The 16,398-nt window shown below is 59.4% G+C and overlaps 5 protein-coding genes across 7 annotated transcripts; all 5 read left to right on the forward strand.

Moving 5' to 3' along the window:
* Nucleotides 1-61: 61 nt before the first annotated feature.
* ABB37_10018 (putative mitochondrial hypothetical protein) lies at nucleotides 62-2,264 on the forward strand (the record flags this gene model as incomplete). The annotated part of the gene is made up of 1 exon (XM_015809728.1): nucleotides 62-2,264. The coding sequence occupies exon 1, from the start codon at nucleotides 285-287 to the stop codon at nucleotides 2,262-2,264; it is 1,980 nt and encodes a 659-aa protein (XP_015651768.1). The 5' UTR covers nucleotides 62-284.
* Nucleotides 2,265-3,057: 793 nt separating this feature from the next.
* On the forward strand, nucleotides 3,058-5,368 carry ABB37_10019 (putative mitochondrial hypothetical protein; the record flags this gene model as incomplete). The annotated part of the gene is made up of 1 exon (XM_015809729.1): nucleotides 3,058-5,368. Exon 1 carries the CDS (start codon nucleotides 3,257-3,259, stop codon nucleotides 5,366-5,368), a length of 2,112 nt encoding a protein of 703 aa, XP_015651769.1. The 5' UTR covers nucleotides 3,058-3,256.
* Nucleotides 5,369-6,236: 868 nt separating this feature from the next.
* On the forward strand, nucleotides 6,237-6,634 carry ABB37_10020 (hypothetical protein; the record flags this gene model as incomplete). Its single annotated transcript, XM_015809730.1, has 1 exon — nucleotides 6,237-6,634. Exon 1 carries the CDS (start codon nucleotides 6,263-6,265, stop codon nucleotides 6,632-6,634), a length of 372 nt encoding a protein of 123 aa, XP_015651770.1. The 5' UTR covers nucleotides 6,237-6,262.
* Nucleotides 6,635-7,071: 437 nt separating this feature from the next.
* Nucleotides 7,072-8,124, forward strand: ABB37_10021 (hypothetical protein; the record flags this gene model as incomplete). 3 transcript variants are annotated; one of them, XM_015809731.1, is made up of 1 exon in its annotated part: nucleotides 7,072-8,124. In XM_015809731.1, the coding sequence occupies exon 1, from the start codon at nucleotides 7,237-7,239 to the stop codon at nucleotides 8,122-8,124; it is 888 nt and encodes a 295-aa protein (XP_015651771.1). In that variant the 5' UTR covers nucleotides 7,072-7,236. The 3 variants fall into 3 exon arrangements, with proteins under 3 accessions (XP_015651771.1, XP_015651772.1, XP_015651773.1); XM_015809732.1 differs by having other exon boundaries at nucleotides 7,126-8,124; XM_015809733.1 differs by having other exon boundaries at nucleotides 7,129-8,124.
* Nucleotides 8,125-11,946: 3,822 nt separating this feature from the next.
* ABB37_10022 (hypothetical protein) lies at nucleotides 11,947-16,398 on the forward strand (the record flags this gene model as incomplete). The annotated part of the gene is made up of 1 exon (XM_015809734.1): nucleotides 11,947-16,398. A coding segment is annotated over one exon (4,452 nt), but the record flags the coding sequence as incomplete, so codon positions are not given.

The raw sequence follows: 16,398 nt of genomic DNA on the forward strand, positions 1-16,398 counted from the left end.
TTCTTCTTTCCTCCTCTCGCCCCATCTCTCTCTCTCCTTCTTTCTTGACTTTCGACGTGACAGTTCGTGCGTTGCTTCACGCTCATAACATACGAGATAACGTGAGTAGTTGCGTGTGGTTGTGTCTGCGCCGGTTGATCCGCAGCCTTCCACGAAAGCTTGGTTTGCCCACTTAAAAGACCGGTTATATATTATTGTGATAGCCTCCGTGTTGGTTGGGCACCGTTCCATTCCATTGTAAGCGTGAGAAAGCAAACAAACACTCACACAAACACCGGTCACACATGAGTGAGTTTCGCTCCCTCTTTCTCCCGATCAGCGAGGCGGAGCAGGCCGTCTTCGCCAGCGTCTTCCCGTTACTTCTCACGGTGCCCTGCTTCATTGAAGGCGCCGCGGCATCCGCAGCAGGGGAGCACCACACCAGCAGCGGCAACCCACACACACACACCAACGCCGCTGCTACAGCGCCTGCTGCAACCTACTCTCCCGCCGAGGGCCACGGAAGTCACACCGACGGCAACGCATCTGCCGTGGCGCATCCGTCCGCGGCGGAGGTGCAGGCGCAACGTGGGGGTCCGCCGCGGTCGCTGGTCTTCGCAGTCGGCAGCGCCCGCGCGGACGCCCTCCTTGTCGTCCTGCGCTCGGCGGAAGTCGTTGTGTTTGGGCTCGATCGGCGGCACTGCCCGCCCTACGAGTTCTACCGCATGCGGCCCCTCCCCGACACGCAGCAGCTGCAGGACGCACGGAAGTCGAAGAGCAAAAGCAGCGAGGCGGCAGAGGCGACCTGCGCCAGTCTCCTCCCGCTCTCCATCTCCTACTGCTGCCGCATCGCGGTGCCGTCGGAGGGGAGTGGTGGTGATGATGGTCGCGGCGGCACCGGTGGGCATCGCAATGCGGAGGAGACAGCGAAGGGAGATGAAATTTTTATTCGCGGCCTCGTCGGCAGCAGCGACGGTCGTGTGAGTTTGTTCTCCGACGTCGCCTACACCTTCAGTTTTGCGGCGCATGAGGTGGCGGTTGCGCAGGTGGACGCTGTGCTGCTTCCGCCATGTTCGCTGAGCCCGCCCAGCGCCAACGAGGCGTCGAACACAAACGGCCATCGCAACGGAAGCCCCTTCCGGAGCAGCAGCGCTGAGCCAGTCACTTTTGCTACCAATGGACGGGTAAGAGAAGTCCCAGCACCGCAGCAGCAGGGACGAGACAACCTCCAGCGTGCGATGCAGCGTCTTGGCATCGTCAGCAGCGGTACCGACGGCGTCATTATGCTGTGGCGCTGTATCGATGGGTCGATGTCGCCCACCGTGCTCCTTCGGTTCTCCAGCTTCGGACGGCGGGTGCCGTACACCACGTACCACCCCTCCGCCCTCTCCGCGTTGTTCTCTGTCACGGCGCCGCAGTCCAGCCGCGAGGCCGCCATCGACGCGGAGCTGTGCTGCCCGCCGTCGTGTCTCGTGCATCCGACCTCGCTGCACGCGCACGGCGTACGGGTGCGGCAGTTCGCCTCCCTCGCCACGTCGGTGCCGTCACCGTCAAGTGCATCGTCGGAGTCAAACGAGAAGGCAGCGGGTCTGGCGGAGGCTGCGCGGCACGCGGCACCGACGTGGTTGCGGCTGCCGATGCCGGGGTCGTGGACGACGGCGGTAACCGCCATGGCAACGCACAACGGCATCACGCTCGTCGCGCGGGAGGCGTCGTTGTTCTCGATGGTGCGCTTCAACGCCCAGGCTGCGGTGCGCCTCTGGAAGGCCGAGAGTTCAATCACGCAGATTGTGCTGCAGGACACACTGGCGCTGGCGGTGTGCGCGAGGACCGGGGCGGTGCACGTCCTCACGATACACCCCGTCACGGGCCGAGGCGTGCATCAGCGCACCTTCTACTCCTACAAGAACCGTCGCATTCTGCACGTCAGCCTGCATGAGGCATCGCTGTTGATGTCCATTGTGGATGTGTGCGGGTCGACGGAGCTGGTGCAGCTGCCAAGCGATGTGCTGCTGCGTCGCCACGCGCACCCATTGCAGGGCGGCTACACGCTGGGCAGTGCGGAACGCTTGAACCTTCTCGCGTCGATGGCGGCGCTGCAGGTAAAGGTCAGCATCGAGGACGTGAAGGGGGCAGACGCGAAGGCGGGCGCGGGGGAGGAGGCCACCTCCATGTACGAAGCGAACGCCGCGCTGGACCAGCTAAACGAGCATCTGCTGCTGGCCCGGCTGGCGGTGCCGGAGGAGTGTGACCGCTACATGACGCCCAATCACCACGTATTCTAAGTGTGTGCGTATGTGTGTGTGTGTGTGTGTGTGTGTGTGTGTGTGATCTGCGGTGCACAATGGCGTACCCGGGTTGCTTTCCTGAAGTGAACATGCTTTAAACAGTAAAAGAAGCAAGTTGAGTCTAATAAATACTCCGCTTTCTCTGTTGATTATTTTTTTGTTTGGTTGTTGGCTGCGTTCTTCGCCCTTCAACGTTTGATGTCTCTTCGCGCCGCACTTGTTGTTCCGATTCATTACACCGTCACCCGTGTTGATGTGCGCGACGGTCGCCGCCTTCTCTTCGTTTTTCTTTGCCTCTTTGCTCTCACGTTGTCTTCGCTTTTAAGGCTCCTTTGTGCTGCGCTGCGCCGCCGTTTCACTCTGAAAAATAATGGGATGATAAGAAGAACTATGCGAATTCGCATGTGTGTGGTGTGAAAGCGCTGTATTTTAGGTCAGACTTTTCAAGTTAGGCAGAGGCACATCGAAGCGGGTTCTTAATGGAATGAGTGGGAAAGCGCTTCAGCCGCGTTGACGATCACCGTCAATGGAAGTGGAGGCCTTTGTAGGTGTGTCGCCAACGGCGGCCGACTCTGTGTTTTTTGTTATCTGCGATCGTGGCGACGACGAAGAAGCGCCGTGGAATAGAATGACCAAGCCACGCGAACAGCAACGGCTGTGTTTACTGGTATACGCATTCCCTCCTTCTATATTTGTTTATTTGCTTGTTTTCCCACTCTTCGCCTTGGCTGTCTTCGTGACCTTCCACGTCCACGCTAAAAACATGAACACCTCTCCATCGCCTCTTTCAAGTGAGGGAGAAAGCGGAAGCCACTAGAAACCGTAGCCCGTTGTGCGCACGACAGCACCTGCCTTGGTTTTGTCGTCTTACTGTTGTCGTCTGTCACGGTTTTTATTACTATTCTCGTTTACACCGCGTGACACGCGAGGAGGGAGCGCGAGGAGTCTTATATACTTTCTCTCCTAAGGAAGAAAGAAACAGTAGGACGATGCTTCGGCGGAGTTTGCGCGTTTTGGCTGTGGGCATCCCCCGCAGCGCCTGGGACCCGGCGCACCACCATGAGAACTGGGTGGACAGCTACAGCACCAGCATCGCAGACCGGCGGCACTGGCCGGCGAAGAAGTGGTCCATCGGGCTCGAGCCCCGCACCCCGCGGGAGTGGCTGCGTTACTCCTACCGCAACCTCGCCTACGCGTACAACGGCGCACTGCGGGCGTGCACGACCTTTCCAGAAATGCTGGTGTACTACAAGGAGATGAAACAACGAGGGGTGAAGGTGGACGTGGACACGCTGAACGTGTTGCTCTCGCGTGCCGCCCGCTACGAGCACATCCACATCGACGACGTTTTTCTTCTCTTCGACGAGCTGACCGCGCTGGGGGCTCGGCCGGACGTTGCCTCAGTGGAGACGCTGCACACGGTGCTCGAGCACGCCGCCCACCAACCGCCCGAGTGGCGCGAGGCGCGTCGGCGGCAGCTGGTGGAGCTGTACCAGTACCTGGCCTTGGAGGAGATTGAGCGACTGGCGCCGCACCACGCCGACGCGCTGCTGGCTGTTCAGATTGCCCGTCTGCGCGGGAATCTGAAGCAGCTGCGCGCCAGCCTCAGCCCTGCGGTGTACCGCCGCTACTTCGCCATCGTGGACTGCGGCGAGACGCTCATTCAAGAGGTGCACAACTTTCTGTGGGAGTACGTCGGCAGCGACCACGCCGCCCTCGATGTGCCCTCGCTGCGCCTGCGCATTCCGTTTGTCGCCTCCGTGATGAAGCGACCGGCCGCCACGGCGGACCCGGCGACGGTCAAATCTACTGACTTCGAGGACGCCGACGTGTGCAGCGTTCTTCTGGCCGCCGTGGAGCGCTGCGTCGACGGCGACTTCCACGACCGCCGCCCCGTCTCGGAGCGTCGCATGTACCTCGCCCTGCTGACCATGCTCACCTCGAGCGGCGTCCTCTACTCCGCTGATCTCATGGCACAGTTGATGGATATCGTGAAGTACACACGCGATGAGCGGGCCCGCGACCGGGATGCGCAGCGGCTGCTGCGGTACGCCCTGCGCGGGTCGTCGGCCGCCAACGACGTCGCCCACCGCGAGCTGTGGAAGGCCGTCGCGCCGCCCGTGGACGCGCGTGTGGTAGGCCGCTACCTCGCCAGCCGTGACCCGTGGTCGCCGCTGCACATCTGCTACGACCGCAGCCTTCAATTCGGTGCTTTTCCGGTGCTGCTGCCCAGCGCCCAGTCCAGCGTGGCCTCCCCAGCCGCAACGGCGTCATCCGATGCAGAGGTGCCAAGCAGCCACGCAGCACAACCGTCCACTGCGGGGGCGGCGGTGGAGGAAGGGGCGGAAGGGGTCAGCGCGGACCTGCTGCCGAGCACCACGCCGGAGCCCGTCGCAGAGGGTGGGGCGCGCCCCAGCAGCGAGGGCAATACGGGGGAAGAGAAGTCGTCGTCGTCGTCATCGAGCAATGCGGTAACGCCGCGGACCGCAGAGGCGCTGCAGCAGCGGTGGCACGACGTGCAGCGGTTGATCGACGTGACGGGCGTGCTGAAGCGGCTGCAGCAGCCACAGCAGCACAGCAGCGGCAGCAACTGCAGCCATGCCCCCACGCAGGCGGATGCGCAGAACGCGATGGAGGTCTTTACGGGCTGCGCCGTCTTTCTGCGTGGTATCGCCAGCAATGAGCGCTACGGATCCGTGGAGGAGGCGATGTCCATTCAGGCCGTCGGAGAGGCCTCGGGCCACGTGGCCGGGGGAGCGTCCGTGCCCTACGCCGCTGTCTTGGACTTCGATGTGTGGCACCGCCTCCTTCAATGCGTCCAGCAGCTTCGTCACGACACGGAGAAGTTTATCGCCCAGCAGTACGAGCTGCATGGGTGGCAGGTGGAGCCGGAGTTTGAGTGTTGGGAGGCGATGTTGGTGGTACTGCGGTGCGTACTGGACTTCTGCGTCGTGCACACGCAGCAGTACGGGCGAGCCGCGGGGGGTGGCATGGCGGAGACGCTCTTTCAGGAGTCGGCGCAGCTGCGAGCGGAGTTGGTGGAGGAGAGCCGGGCGCGGTTCAACGGTCGGATGCGTATCCTGTGGCTCCAGGAGGTATAGTCATGCGTTTTTTTGCTGATGATGTTGTTGCTGCGTTGTGGTTGGCTCACAGAATAGAAATGGCGAACGGATAAGGTGAAGGCTGATGGGAAGGGGATAGTAGTCCTTTACGTGTGAGCGCGACGCGATGAACGCCTCTTGTTGAGGGGGGGGGGGAGGGAGGAGGCATGGTTTGTGGTGTGGGTGACTTCACACTCATGCACACACACACACACACACACACAGACAGAGAGAAAACTGGGTCGTGGGAAGCAGGAGAAGAAGTACGCCTTGCGTCGTTCTCCGCTACCTCTAACTTCGTCTCTGCCCACGGTCCACCACGCCGATTTGCGTCGCGGTGCGTGAAGTTCACCTCTGCCTCCCGTTTTCTTGTTTTTTACCTTCCTGGACGGCCGCGCGTTCCGTCGCTGCACGTGTACAGTGTACGTGCCTTTAGCCAAAACGAAGCAACGGTATAACCGCCGGTACGCTGAACCACTACATCAGTAATGCGTGACCACGTAGGCAAAAGAAGGAAAGGAAATACATATATATTAAAGTCCTGCGTTGGCACACTCCGCAGAGGAGTCACACCGATGGACTTCCGTCGCCCATGCGTCGCACTGACCGACACGGAGGTGAAAACGGCGTCGAAGTTGGGTCCTGTGTTGTTAGGTCGTTGTAGGAAGAATCGCTACTGTGCCGCGCAACGATGCACCTACTTGCTGACTTCATTCATTTCTCCCCTTCCTTCATATCCTCTTTGCTTCCACGACCGCATTTAAACTATACATGTATCTCTTCTTGTGGGTGTGTGTGTGTAATGCCCTCATGCCTCCTTCCGTCTCTCGCCCCCACCGACCCGCAAACGGCATGTTTTATCCCTTTCAGCTTCGTTTTTTAAGACTAGTAGAGATGAGCACAGCCCCTGCTGCATCCGCGCCCCCTGGCGGCACGCCCTCCCTCTTCGGCCCGGCCGGACCAGACATGTCGCAGCTCATGACGTACCTCCCCACCATCTTAAAGGTGGCGAGTCAGATCCCTGGCATCCTCGTTGGCTTTGTCGTCACCATGGTCTACATGCTAGGGGTGGTGGGCCGCAGCGGTTTTACGGAGACGGTGTCGCCTGTGGCGGGGTTCCACCTATTCGTGTTTTTCCTCCTGCGGGACATGATCGAGCCGTGGCGGCACGGTCGGGCACGCGCCGAAGCCGCACAGCTGAAGGAGGCGAAGCGGCGCTCGTTCAACACAGACATCGCCATGCAGTACCGCGAAACGCTCGATTAATGAGAAGGGCGTAGTGCCGAGAAAAGGAAGCAATGAGAGAGCGAGATCAGAATCTGCCTTGTCTTTTCTGGCCGCTGCTCTGATGCGTGCGTGTGTGGGTGTGTGTGTAGTTGTGTGGTTCTTTATATATAGTGGCAACCTGCACCTGCCTTTGTTATTACTTGAGGTATGGCAGAACTCCCTCATGAACGATCTTGCGTAGCGCTGCCACGTTGAATGGGCGCAGGAGACGATGCTTCTTTTTCTTTGTTTGACTCCTCGAAATACGCAATGCCGATGCTCCCGCAAACACACCAGCACTCCGCTGCTGCACATACGCTGCTGCCTGGGTGTCAATACAGCACACCCAAGCGTGACGAGCTGCAGCACCACGAGATCAACCCGGTCCTCTATTCGATTTGTTCTGACCTTCGTTGCTGTGCCGACCGTCTCCTTTAAGATCTCCCTTTTCTGTTGGTATTCGCCTATTTATTTATATATTTACGGCGCACAGCAGCTTCTCTGCCTTCGTTATATCCACTAAGAGAACAGGGGGAAAAATACTCGCCCTCGCCGTACACTCCAGCCCATATCCCTGAGAAGAACACACACCAATTACAGAAATGAACGTTTACACCTCCGATGGGCTGCTGGTCCAACAGATCTCCAGCGCGGACGCGCAGGCCCTTGCCCCAGAACAAGGGCAGCAGCTCATCTCCATCTACCGCCTCTTCCTTCAGCTCCACCACGCCGGCAGCGGCGCGATGCGAATAAAGGACATGTTGAAGCCCGATGCGGCGGACTCCCCCGGCGAAAGCGGCGTTGACAAGGCAGCAGACCGCCGCGCGAACACCGCACGCGGCGCCGCCCCCCACAACTGGAGTTCGATGCCCGAGGCGGCCTCCGCCTACTCCGGCAGCATCGCCGCCATCTCGTCCGGTATGCCGTACCCGATGTTTCTCCTCTCGTCCAACGCCATTCCAGAGATGCACCGCCTGCGTGGTTTTCCTGCCGGACGTCCGCCGGCGTCGACGGCAGGTGTACTGCTGTGCAAGAACAACAATCGAAGCTGCAACGGGTGCGAGGAGATCCCATTGCGCTGGAGCCTTCTTACGAAGCAGCAGCAGCAGCAGCAGCAGTCGACCGCAGGTTACGGCCTCGCCAGCACCGGGGTGTCAAGCAACGGCGGTGTCGACGCACTGCATGAGAAGTCCGAGAGAAGCCCGCCCCGCGGCTCCGGTGCCGCTGCGGATGGCGTGTCCGGCGTGACGGCGTCTGCGCGGACCACCAACGCAGAGGCGGCGGGTGGCGACGGCGTTCATGGGGGAGCGACGGAGGGTCACACACGCTCCTTCGCCTCTGGGTGGAGTGCGGCCGAGCTTCAGGTGCACACAACTCATCGCATGCTGATCTGCGTAGCGACGGAGCTTCCGTTGGAAGTCGACAACGTCGTGGAAGATGGGAATTCCCCGCTGGTGTTCTGCTGCTCTGTGCTATCGACGGCCTGTTAGTGTGCTTGTGTGTTGTGCTTTCTTTTATTTCCTTTTCCATACAGTGCCGTGGCTTCGCTGCGGCAACGTGTGTGTCAACGTGGGATGAACTCGGCAACGTGAAAAGGATTGGGCATTACTTCTTCCTCCATCGTTTCCCATGTGCGCGTATACATATATATAAACGGAGTTGATTCACCGTTGGACGCCTCTAACGTAAGAGAAAAAAGACGGCTGCCGCTTCTTCTCTCTTCTCTGTTCTCTTTATGCTTGTGTGAGCCACGAACCCGTTGTAGGTGCCAAGTGGCATAACTCTTGTCTATCAGGTGTTTGGCGTGTTTGTGCGGGCGTAAGGCGCTGCCAGACGTGTAGCGAAGAACTAACAGATGTACTGCAAGTCAACGAGTCTCACGTCATCTACGTAGATTTGTTGCTGGTGGGCGTGGAAGCACCTGCCGCTGTTGCCGCCGCGCGTGCCATCGAAGGGGGGGGGGCAGGGAGGGGCGTTTCGCTTGTGCTTCCCCCTCTGCCAGGCCTGTGGGTATTCTCTTTATCGTTGCCCAATTCATTTCTGCCCTTTTTCTTCCTCTGCCTCTTCCCCTCTTCGTGATTTTGTGCAGCTCTTCATATAAACTTACGGACTTCTAAGAAGAAAAGCAAAGATATTACTATTATTATTATTAATACGAAACGCTCAGCACCACCCGTGTGGCGAAGGTCGTTTTAAAAAGCGGATTTAACCACATCGTACTATATAGTATTCTCTTCTTTCTCTTTAGTCTGTGCACGGCTCATACGCTGCGCCTGTGTTCTTTTTACGCCCTTCTCTGTGTGTGTGACTTCGAAGCTTGTGTCTGGTGCATTCACCCCTCTTCACGCCGTTGCCTTCACCGGAAGCACGAGCAAGCTCCATAAAAGTCGGCGTGGCATCCCTCCCTTCTTCTTCACTTTTTATTTGTTTTTGGAGGGAAAGTGCTTCTGGACTGCTGTTTGAATTTTCTCCTTTCCTTTTCTTCTTTGAATTCCGCTGGCTTTTGCTGCACAGGAGTCTCGTGCAAGGGAAGAGAAGAGAACAGAATCGCAGCGAGGAAGGCGTTGAAGTAGAGCTAAAGGATCAAAAGAGCGTTGCAGACGGAGAGAAAAGGGAAAAAAAAGGAAAAGAGAACGAAGAAAGAGTGTCGGGTTTGTTTGTTGTGTGCGTGTGCGTGTGTGTCGGTTTTGTTTTTCTCTCTATCACCATCTTGTCCACCACCACCCCCTCCCCCCCCCCCTCGCTTGTCTCGCAAGAGAAGAAAAGGAAAACAAACGGCAGCGCTGCAGCGCTCTTCCTCCGTATTCTCTTCTATTTACTACTGAAATAGAAGGTTGACGGAAATTCTTCACATTCGCTTTTTTCTTCTTCTTTTGCGATTGTTGTTGTTGCTCTTCATCTTCTCTCCCCAGACGCACACGAACGTTTGCAAAAAGAAAAGAAAAAGGCGAAGTAGAAGGACCTGCGTGTGTACGTTTCTCTCTGTGTGTGTGTTTGTGTGTGTTTCTTGGTGTATCTGCATCCAAGGCCATCACGAATTGTTCCCTGCTTGTTTTGTTCTCCCTGTATGCGTTACCGGATTGTTTCTCTCCTCGTAGTATCTCAGCTGCGCACCGTGAACCTGTGCACTCTTTCTCCCTTTCATTGTTATCGTAGTCGTTGCCTCTGACGTCTAACGCCCAGTATTTCATTCATTGTCGCGGCTGTTGCTGCGTGTGTGCTTCATTCGAATTTAAAGAAATCAAAGAGAGAAAGCAAAGCAGAGTGCGTCGGTCGTTGACGATATCGCTGTACATAGCAATTACCCTTTCTGTATCGTTGTTGAAGTGATCAGACGTATCAGCGGAGCCTTGTTGTTGTTGTTTTATTTTGATATATTTTTTCGCGTGCCTGTTGACATAAATATTTGGACTCAAGTGGAGCAGCTGCGCCGACTTCGCTTACGGCACACTTCTGGTATTGTTGTTGCTCCCGCAGCTGTCTTTGCTCTCTTTCTCTCTCTCCAGTTCTGTTTCCGTCTGCGTTTACACGAGTGTGTGTTTTGTTTTTTTATTTCTTCTTTCTGATTCGGTCCTGGTGCGGCGAATACCCGTCCTTTGACTCCACGAGGGATTTAGAGAAGCGCCAGGGTGTGTTGCCGATTTGCTTTTGCGGGCGGTGCAGTCACGCACATAGATTCTCCGCTTTTCCTTGCTTTGCCTATCTACCCGTTTCTCGTGTGCTTTCGGTATCAAACTCTTACCCTTCTTTAGTCATCCTTAGGTTTTTGTTTCTCAGTGTTTTTTTTTTTTCTTTACTTCTTTCCGCATTTTGTTTTTCAAGTCACGTGTCAGTAGAGCCCTGCCCATTGATCTCCCTCTCTCCTCTCTCCTCTCCCTCTCTCTCTCTCTTGTAGCTCTTATCTGCGGTTATACCACCGTGCGCCATCAGATCTACGTTTAGAGCCGGCGTGCGTGGGCTTGGTTTTGATTTCAGTCCGATTCAATACCAAGCTTCTCTTCTCTGGCCTTCTCACAGCGTCCTGTCCGATATCATACTTGCACGCGGCACGTACTTCGTCCTATTATCATATATTTTTTTCTTTCTCTCTCCCCGTCTTTCTTCTTCTCCTCCATTGTTTTCTTGCTGTTTACAGCACCCCCTTTCATTTCTTCCCTTCGTGTTTGTTTGCTGCTTTGGTGTGAACTTCACTACTTGACGAGTGACTTTCCTTTCCTGCTCTTCTTCTGACGAAGCCGGACACGAGCGGTGGTAATTAGAAGAGCCGACGCGCGTGTGTTGCGTGAACTTAGCGACAGCTTGGCGAGGTCCGCCTTTCAGCGAGGCACCTTTTACTCTTTCTTTATTATTATTATTTGTTGCTCTTTCCGTGTCTCTCTCTCTGTGTGTGTGTGTGTACGTCCAAAAAGAAGAGCCCTTCTGTTTGCTGTCTGTAACTTGTGCATCTGTGTACGTGTGATTATTATTATTACTACTACTACTACCTTATTTTTCTTTCCTCTCTCCGTGTGTTTGTGTTAAGCCCACAACATCGCCTCTTTGCCATTTTTGTTGTTGTTGTTCAGCGAATGTAAAGCACTTGTTGACGAGCACATCTTATTGTTTGTTGTACTTGCCACAGCATCGTCACCGTTAAATATATTATTTCTCGAGGAGGTAGAATTAAAAAACACTTCTCTCCCTCTCTTCCCATCCCGCCGTGTGTACATATCTGTCGATTGCACCCTTTTTTTTTTAGTTATTACCAGTGTGTGTGTGTGTGTGTGTGTGTGTGTGTTTGGTTTTGGGTTTCTTGCTTGTATTTGGTGTAGCCGTCGCCTTCTCTTCCATTCGGTTTTTATTATTATTAGTGTTGTTGTTTTTCAGCCGCTTCACGCGACTTTGTTGACGGTGTGCCGCTGCAGGCTTCTGCGAGATCATCAGGGGAGGAAGACAGAAAAGAAGACCGGGTCTCCTTCGCGACTGCCATCTCTATTATTACTATTATTATTGCTCTCTTTATATATATATATATATATATTTAGCGAAGAGCATCAACCTCTCTCCGCTAGTATTTTTTATTATTTATTTTCGTCTTACCTGACAAGTACGCCTTTTCGATTGGGCTGTCTTTGCGTGTTGGGTCGCTGCGAGTGTCGCTCCACGCTCCATCATTGATTACTATTATTGCTAGTATTTGGATATATATATATATATATATATATTCCGGTACCCGTAAGATTGCACGTGTGTCAGCGCATACGAAATAACTTGCACTTATAGACTTCTGTCGGCGTGCAAAGCAAAACAGTCCTCTCAATAAGCAAAAGGGAATGGACGTGCAGGACGTCGTGACACCAGAGGCGGCGCAGCACACACCGCGCAGCGCCACCGAGGGCTCGCGCTCCGGTGCGACACCCCGCGACACCGACACCCCACCCGACCCTTCGGAGGTGGCCGCAGGGGAGAGTCCGCAGGCACCCCACCTCGCCCATCAAGTCCCGCACGCACCGTCCGCTGCCCGCCACACCGCCGACGCGGAACGCACGAGCCCGTCCCCACAAAGCGTGGTACACGATGTAGCAGACGACCAGGCAGACGACCCGGTCAGCAAAGAAAAAATTTTCGAAGAGCAGCTAGAGAACCTGCTTGCCGCTGAGGATCGCCACCGCTTTCAGTTGGAGTGCCACGCTGAAGACGAGATGGAGGATATCTGCGATGTGATGATCTCGCAGGAAGACGAGCTGCTGCAGGATGAATTCAACCGCCTTGACGCAGAGGAGGAAGCGGAGGAGCGGAACTACTACCGCGCCCAGCGAGCTCGGGAGGCGGCCGAGCGGGGCTTCCTGACCGGTGAGGACGAGAGCGATGCGCGGTCGGACCCCTTCCACGAGGACGAGGAGGACGCGGATGCCCGACTCCACGCGCATCGCCAGCCCCACCACCACCACCACCACCTCCCCGCCAAAGGCCTCGCCGTCGCGGCGGAACCGGCCGAGGAGTTCGACAGTTTTCACGAGGCCCCTGCGACGGAGCAGGCGGCGCGGATTGAGCGGATGGCGGAGCCGGGGGACGGGCAGCCCGGCAGCGGGGCGGCGTCGCCGCTCGCGGAGACGTTGAGCCACGCCGACCTCCCCAGCACCGCCGCCGCAGCGGGTGACGCACACGGAGCGGACCCGACGCCGGCGCACCCGCCCTGTGGTGGTGAGGAGGAGGAAGACGAGGCGGAGGAGGAGGCACCGCTACGGGCGCAGCTGGGCGATCGCGCCGACCGCTACAAGTCCGGCCGCGGCGCCCAGGCGCCGACCTACGACGCCACCCACAAGCAGGACGCGGTGGCCTCCGGCAACGACGACGGAGAGGAGAGAGAGGAGGAGCAGCCGTTGGCGCCGACGGTCACGCAGGGGCCGCGACGGGCGGCGGGCCGGCCCCATCACGACAATGCGGCGGCTGAGGCCAGCGAGTCCGGCGTGCGCAACGCCAGTGAGGAGGAGGACGAGGTGCCGATGGATGCGGCAGCGCTGGCCGCCGCACGGCAGGCGAAGGCGGCTCGCGAGGCTCGACTGCAGCGTCAGGCAGCGCACACCCGCGCTGCTGCCCCGGCCGCCGCGTACGACGCAGAACACGAGAAGGCGCAGGACGAGGAAGAAGAAGAGGAGGAGCAGGAGGAGGCTCTGAAGCCGTCCGCGCTGTTCGGCCCTTCGCGCTCGGCCGGCCGCGTGCGCTACGACGTCAATCCGGAAGGTACTGAAGCCGGGGACGAAGAGGAAGACGAAGACGAGGAGCAGCCGCTCCATCCTCTCATACAGGAGGGACCGCGACGGGCGGCGGGTCGTCCCCGCTACGACGGCACGCCGATGGCCGGCGAGGGCCGTCCGTCGGACGAAGAAGCAGAAACAGAAGAGGAAGCGCTGTCGCCGAGCGCCACGGACGGTCCGAGGAGCGCAGCAGGTCGTCCGCGTGGTCTTGATGCACCAGAGGCGGGTGACGAACAGCGCGCGGACGAAGAGGAGGAGGAAGTCGAGAAGACGTTAGAGCCGACGACGACGTCGGGGCCTAAACGCGCGAGTGGTCGGCCCAGACGCGACGGCGCACCTGCGGGTGACGAAGTGGGAGGAGAAGACGAAGACGAAGCCGCCGCCGACGCCGCCAACGCGGGCCGGGGCCTCCCATCACAGCGCACTACCTATCATCGGCCTGCGCCAACACTCCCCGTCATGGTCGATCAGGAAAGGATCCTCTCCGACGAGGAAGACGGCGAGGACGCGCTGTGGCCGGAAGCCATCTTCGGCCCCACCCGTGCGGCGGGACGACCCGACCACGGCGACGCCGACGAAGCGGACGGATACAGGGCTGGAGCACCATCCGACGGCGAGAATGAAGAGGCGCAGCAGCCACTGCGTCCACTTGTGGAAGAGGGGCCGCGACGGGCGGCGGGTCGGCCCCGCTACGACGGCACGCCGATGGCGGGCGAGGGTCGTCCGTCGGACGAAGAAACCGAAGAGAAGGAAGAAGCGCTGGCGCCGAGCGCCACAGATGGACCGAAGCGTGCGGCGGGACGTCCCCCTCGTGCAGGCGTGCGCGAGGAGGGCGACGCTGCCGGGTCTAACGAGGAAGGCGAAGAGGCGGCGTTTACGTCGGGTCCAAGGCGCGCGGCCGGCCTCCCGCCCCGCTCCACGAAAGCCTTCGCACGAGACACACCGCCGACCACCACCATCACCGCGGCGACGGCGGGAAGTCGTCCGTTGGCGCGAGCCCAGAGCGACTACGTGCGAGGCAATACAAAGCGTCACATCTCCCCCCACGAACGGCCGGAGATGGCCGCCAGCGCAGAGTCCGTGCGCCACCCTCTCGACGACGCCACCCGCAACAACGAGGACGAGGTGCACCTGGATGAAGCGACACTCGCAGCGGCACGGCAGTCGAAGGCGGCGCGCGACAGCCGATTGAAGCGCGAGCAGGCGCGGCTGGAGAAGGAGCGGGCACGTGCGGCACCGCCGCTGATTCCAGATTCGACGGAGTCCGGAGACGAGGAGGACGACGAGGAGGACGAGACCGCACTGAAGCCGACAGCCATTTTCGGCCCCACCCGTGCGGCGGGGCGGCCGGATAACGTTGACTCCCTCGACGCGGGCGAATACCGCATGACCAGCACTTCCGATGAGGAAGAAGACGAAGACGAGGAGCAGCCGCTGATCCCGCTTGCGGGAGAGGGGCCGCGACGGGCGGCGGGTCGGCCCCGCTACGACGGCACGCCGATGGCGGGCGAGGGCCGTCCGTCGGACGAAGAGGAAGAAGAGGAAGAGAAGCCCCTCCGTCCGCTTGCTGAGACTGGACCGCGACGGGCGGCAGGCAGGCCCGAGCGCGACGGTGCACCAGAGGCCGTGGCCAGAGGACCTGGCAGGCGTCCCCGGGCTCCCAGCACGGCACGCGACAGCGACGACGACGAGCCGCTGGTGCCAATACTCGGCAACCGCAACGCCAACCTCTACCACAGCGGACACACCAAGCCGAAGGACTACGAGGCCGAGGAGTTGCGAGACGGCGCCCCAGATTCAGACGAGAGCGACACCAGCGATCCGCTGAGGCCGCGATTGGCCAGTGGTCCCAAGCGTGCTCGCGGCCTCGCGCCCCGCGGCAGCGATCCAATGGCTGGCGAGGAGCGGCCGTACTCCGCAGACGACGACGACGGCGACGCGTTGTTTCCATCGCTCATGCAGCACCCTCGTGGTCGCAACGCGCAGCCGCGTCGCCGCTCTGGTCCGATGGTGGGCGCGGAGCAGCCCGTCGACGACACGCAAACCAGCAGCACCGACTCGGACGTACCGCTCGAGGTGGGCTTCATCCACGGCGGCGCCCGCCACGCCACGGGCGTCCCCACCTACGATGCGGCCCCGGTGGCAGAGGATGCTGGATCGCGTGGGACGTCCTCCAGCAGCGACAGCAGCGACGAATCGGCGCTGGAGGTGCGTCTCACATGGGATGGCCCCTTCCGCACCACCGCTCACCGCCCGGGGGAGGCGCTGCAAGCGAGTGAGGCGGGCACCAGCGTCGCGGCGGACTCCGATGAAGGTGAGGAGCCCCTCGAGCAACTCGCCCAGGGACAGCGTCGGCGCCGTGCGGCTGGCCCCCTGCCTCGTACCCGCGGCCCCACCGCCGAGGACGGCGCCGACGCCGCCTCCTCGGAAGAGGACGAGGACGAGGGCCCATTGGATCAGCGCACCACGGCCCCCCGCAAGAATCGCAGGGGCGGCCACCGACGCGAGGACCTGCCAGAGGCGGAACAGGCGGAGAGTCCGCACTCGAGCGATGAGGAGGAGGAGCAGTTGACGCCGGCAATGCAGCCGCCGAAGAAGCATCGTGCGGCCCAGTCGCTTCCGCAGGACGGTCCGGAGGCACGGGAGGAACAATCAGCCGCCCCGACGACGCCGTCATCCGAAGACTCGCTAGCGCTTGACCCCACCTACGACCGCACCCAACCAAAGCGAGGTACGTTGGAGCAGCGGACACCGTCATTTTCCATTGAGATGGAGAATCCAGCGTCCAGCACGCCGCACCAACAGTCACTGCGTCCTCATCCAATCGAACAGGCACCTGCAGACCAGCAGAAGCGCCGCAGTATCACGCTGGGGGAGGTCGCAGAAGACGCGCTAAGCGTCGTAGCGAGAAAAGCCGCCCCAAAGAGCGTCTCCATTCAGCAGACAGCTAGAAAATCCAGCCTCATCACCCCGTCCGCAGAGAACAACATGCCAGCTGCGGAGGTCGAACAGCAAAGAGATGTCCTC

Source organism: Leptomonas pyrrhocoris (assembly GCF_001293395.1).
Source record: "Leptomonas pyrrhocoris isolate H10 chromosome Unknown, whole genome shotgun sequence".
NCBI lineage: Eukaryota > Euglenozoa > Kinetoplastea > Trypanosomatida > Trypanosomatidae > Leptomonas > Leptomonas pyrrhocoris.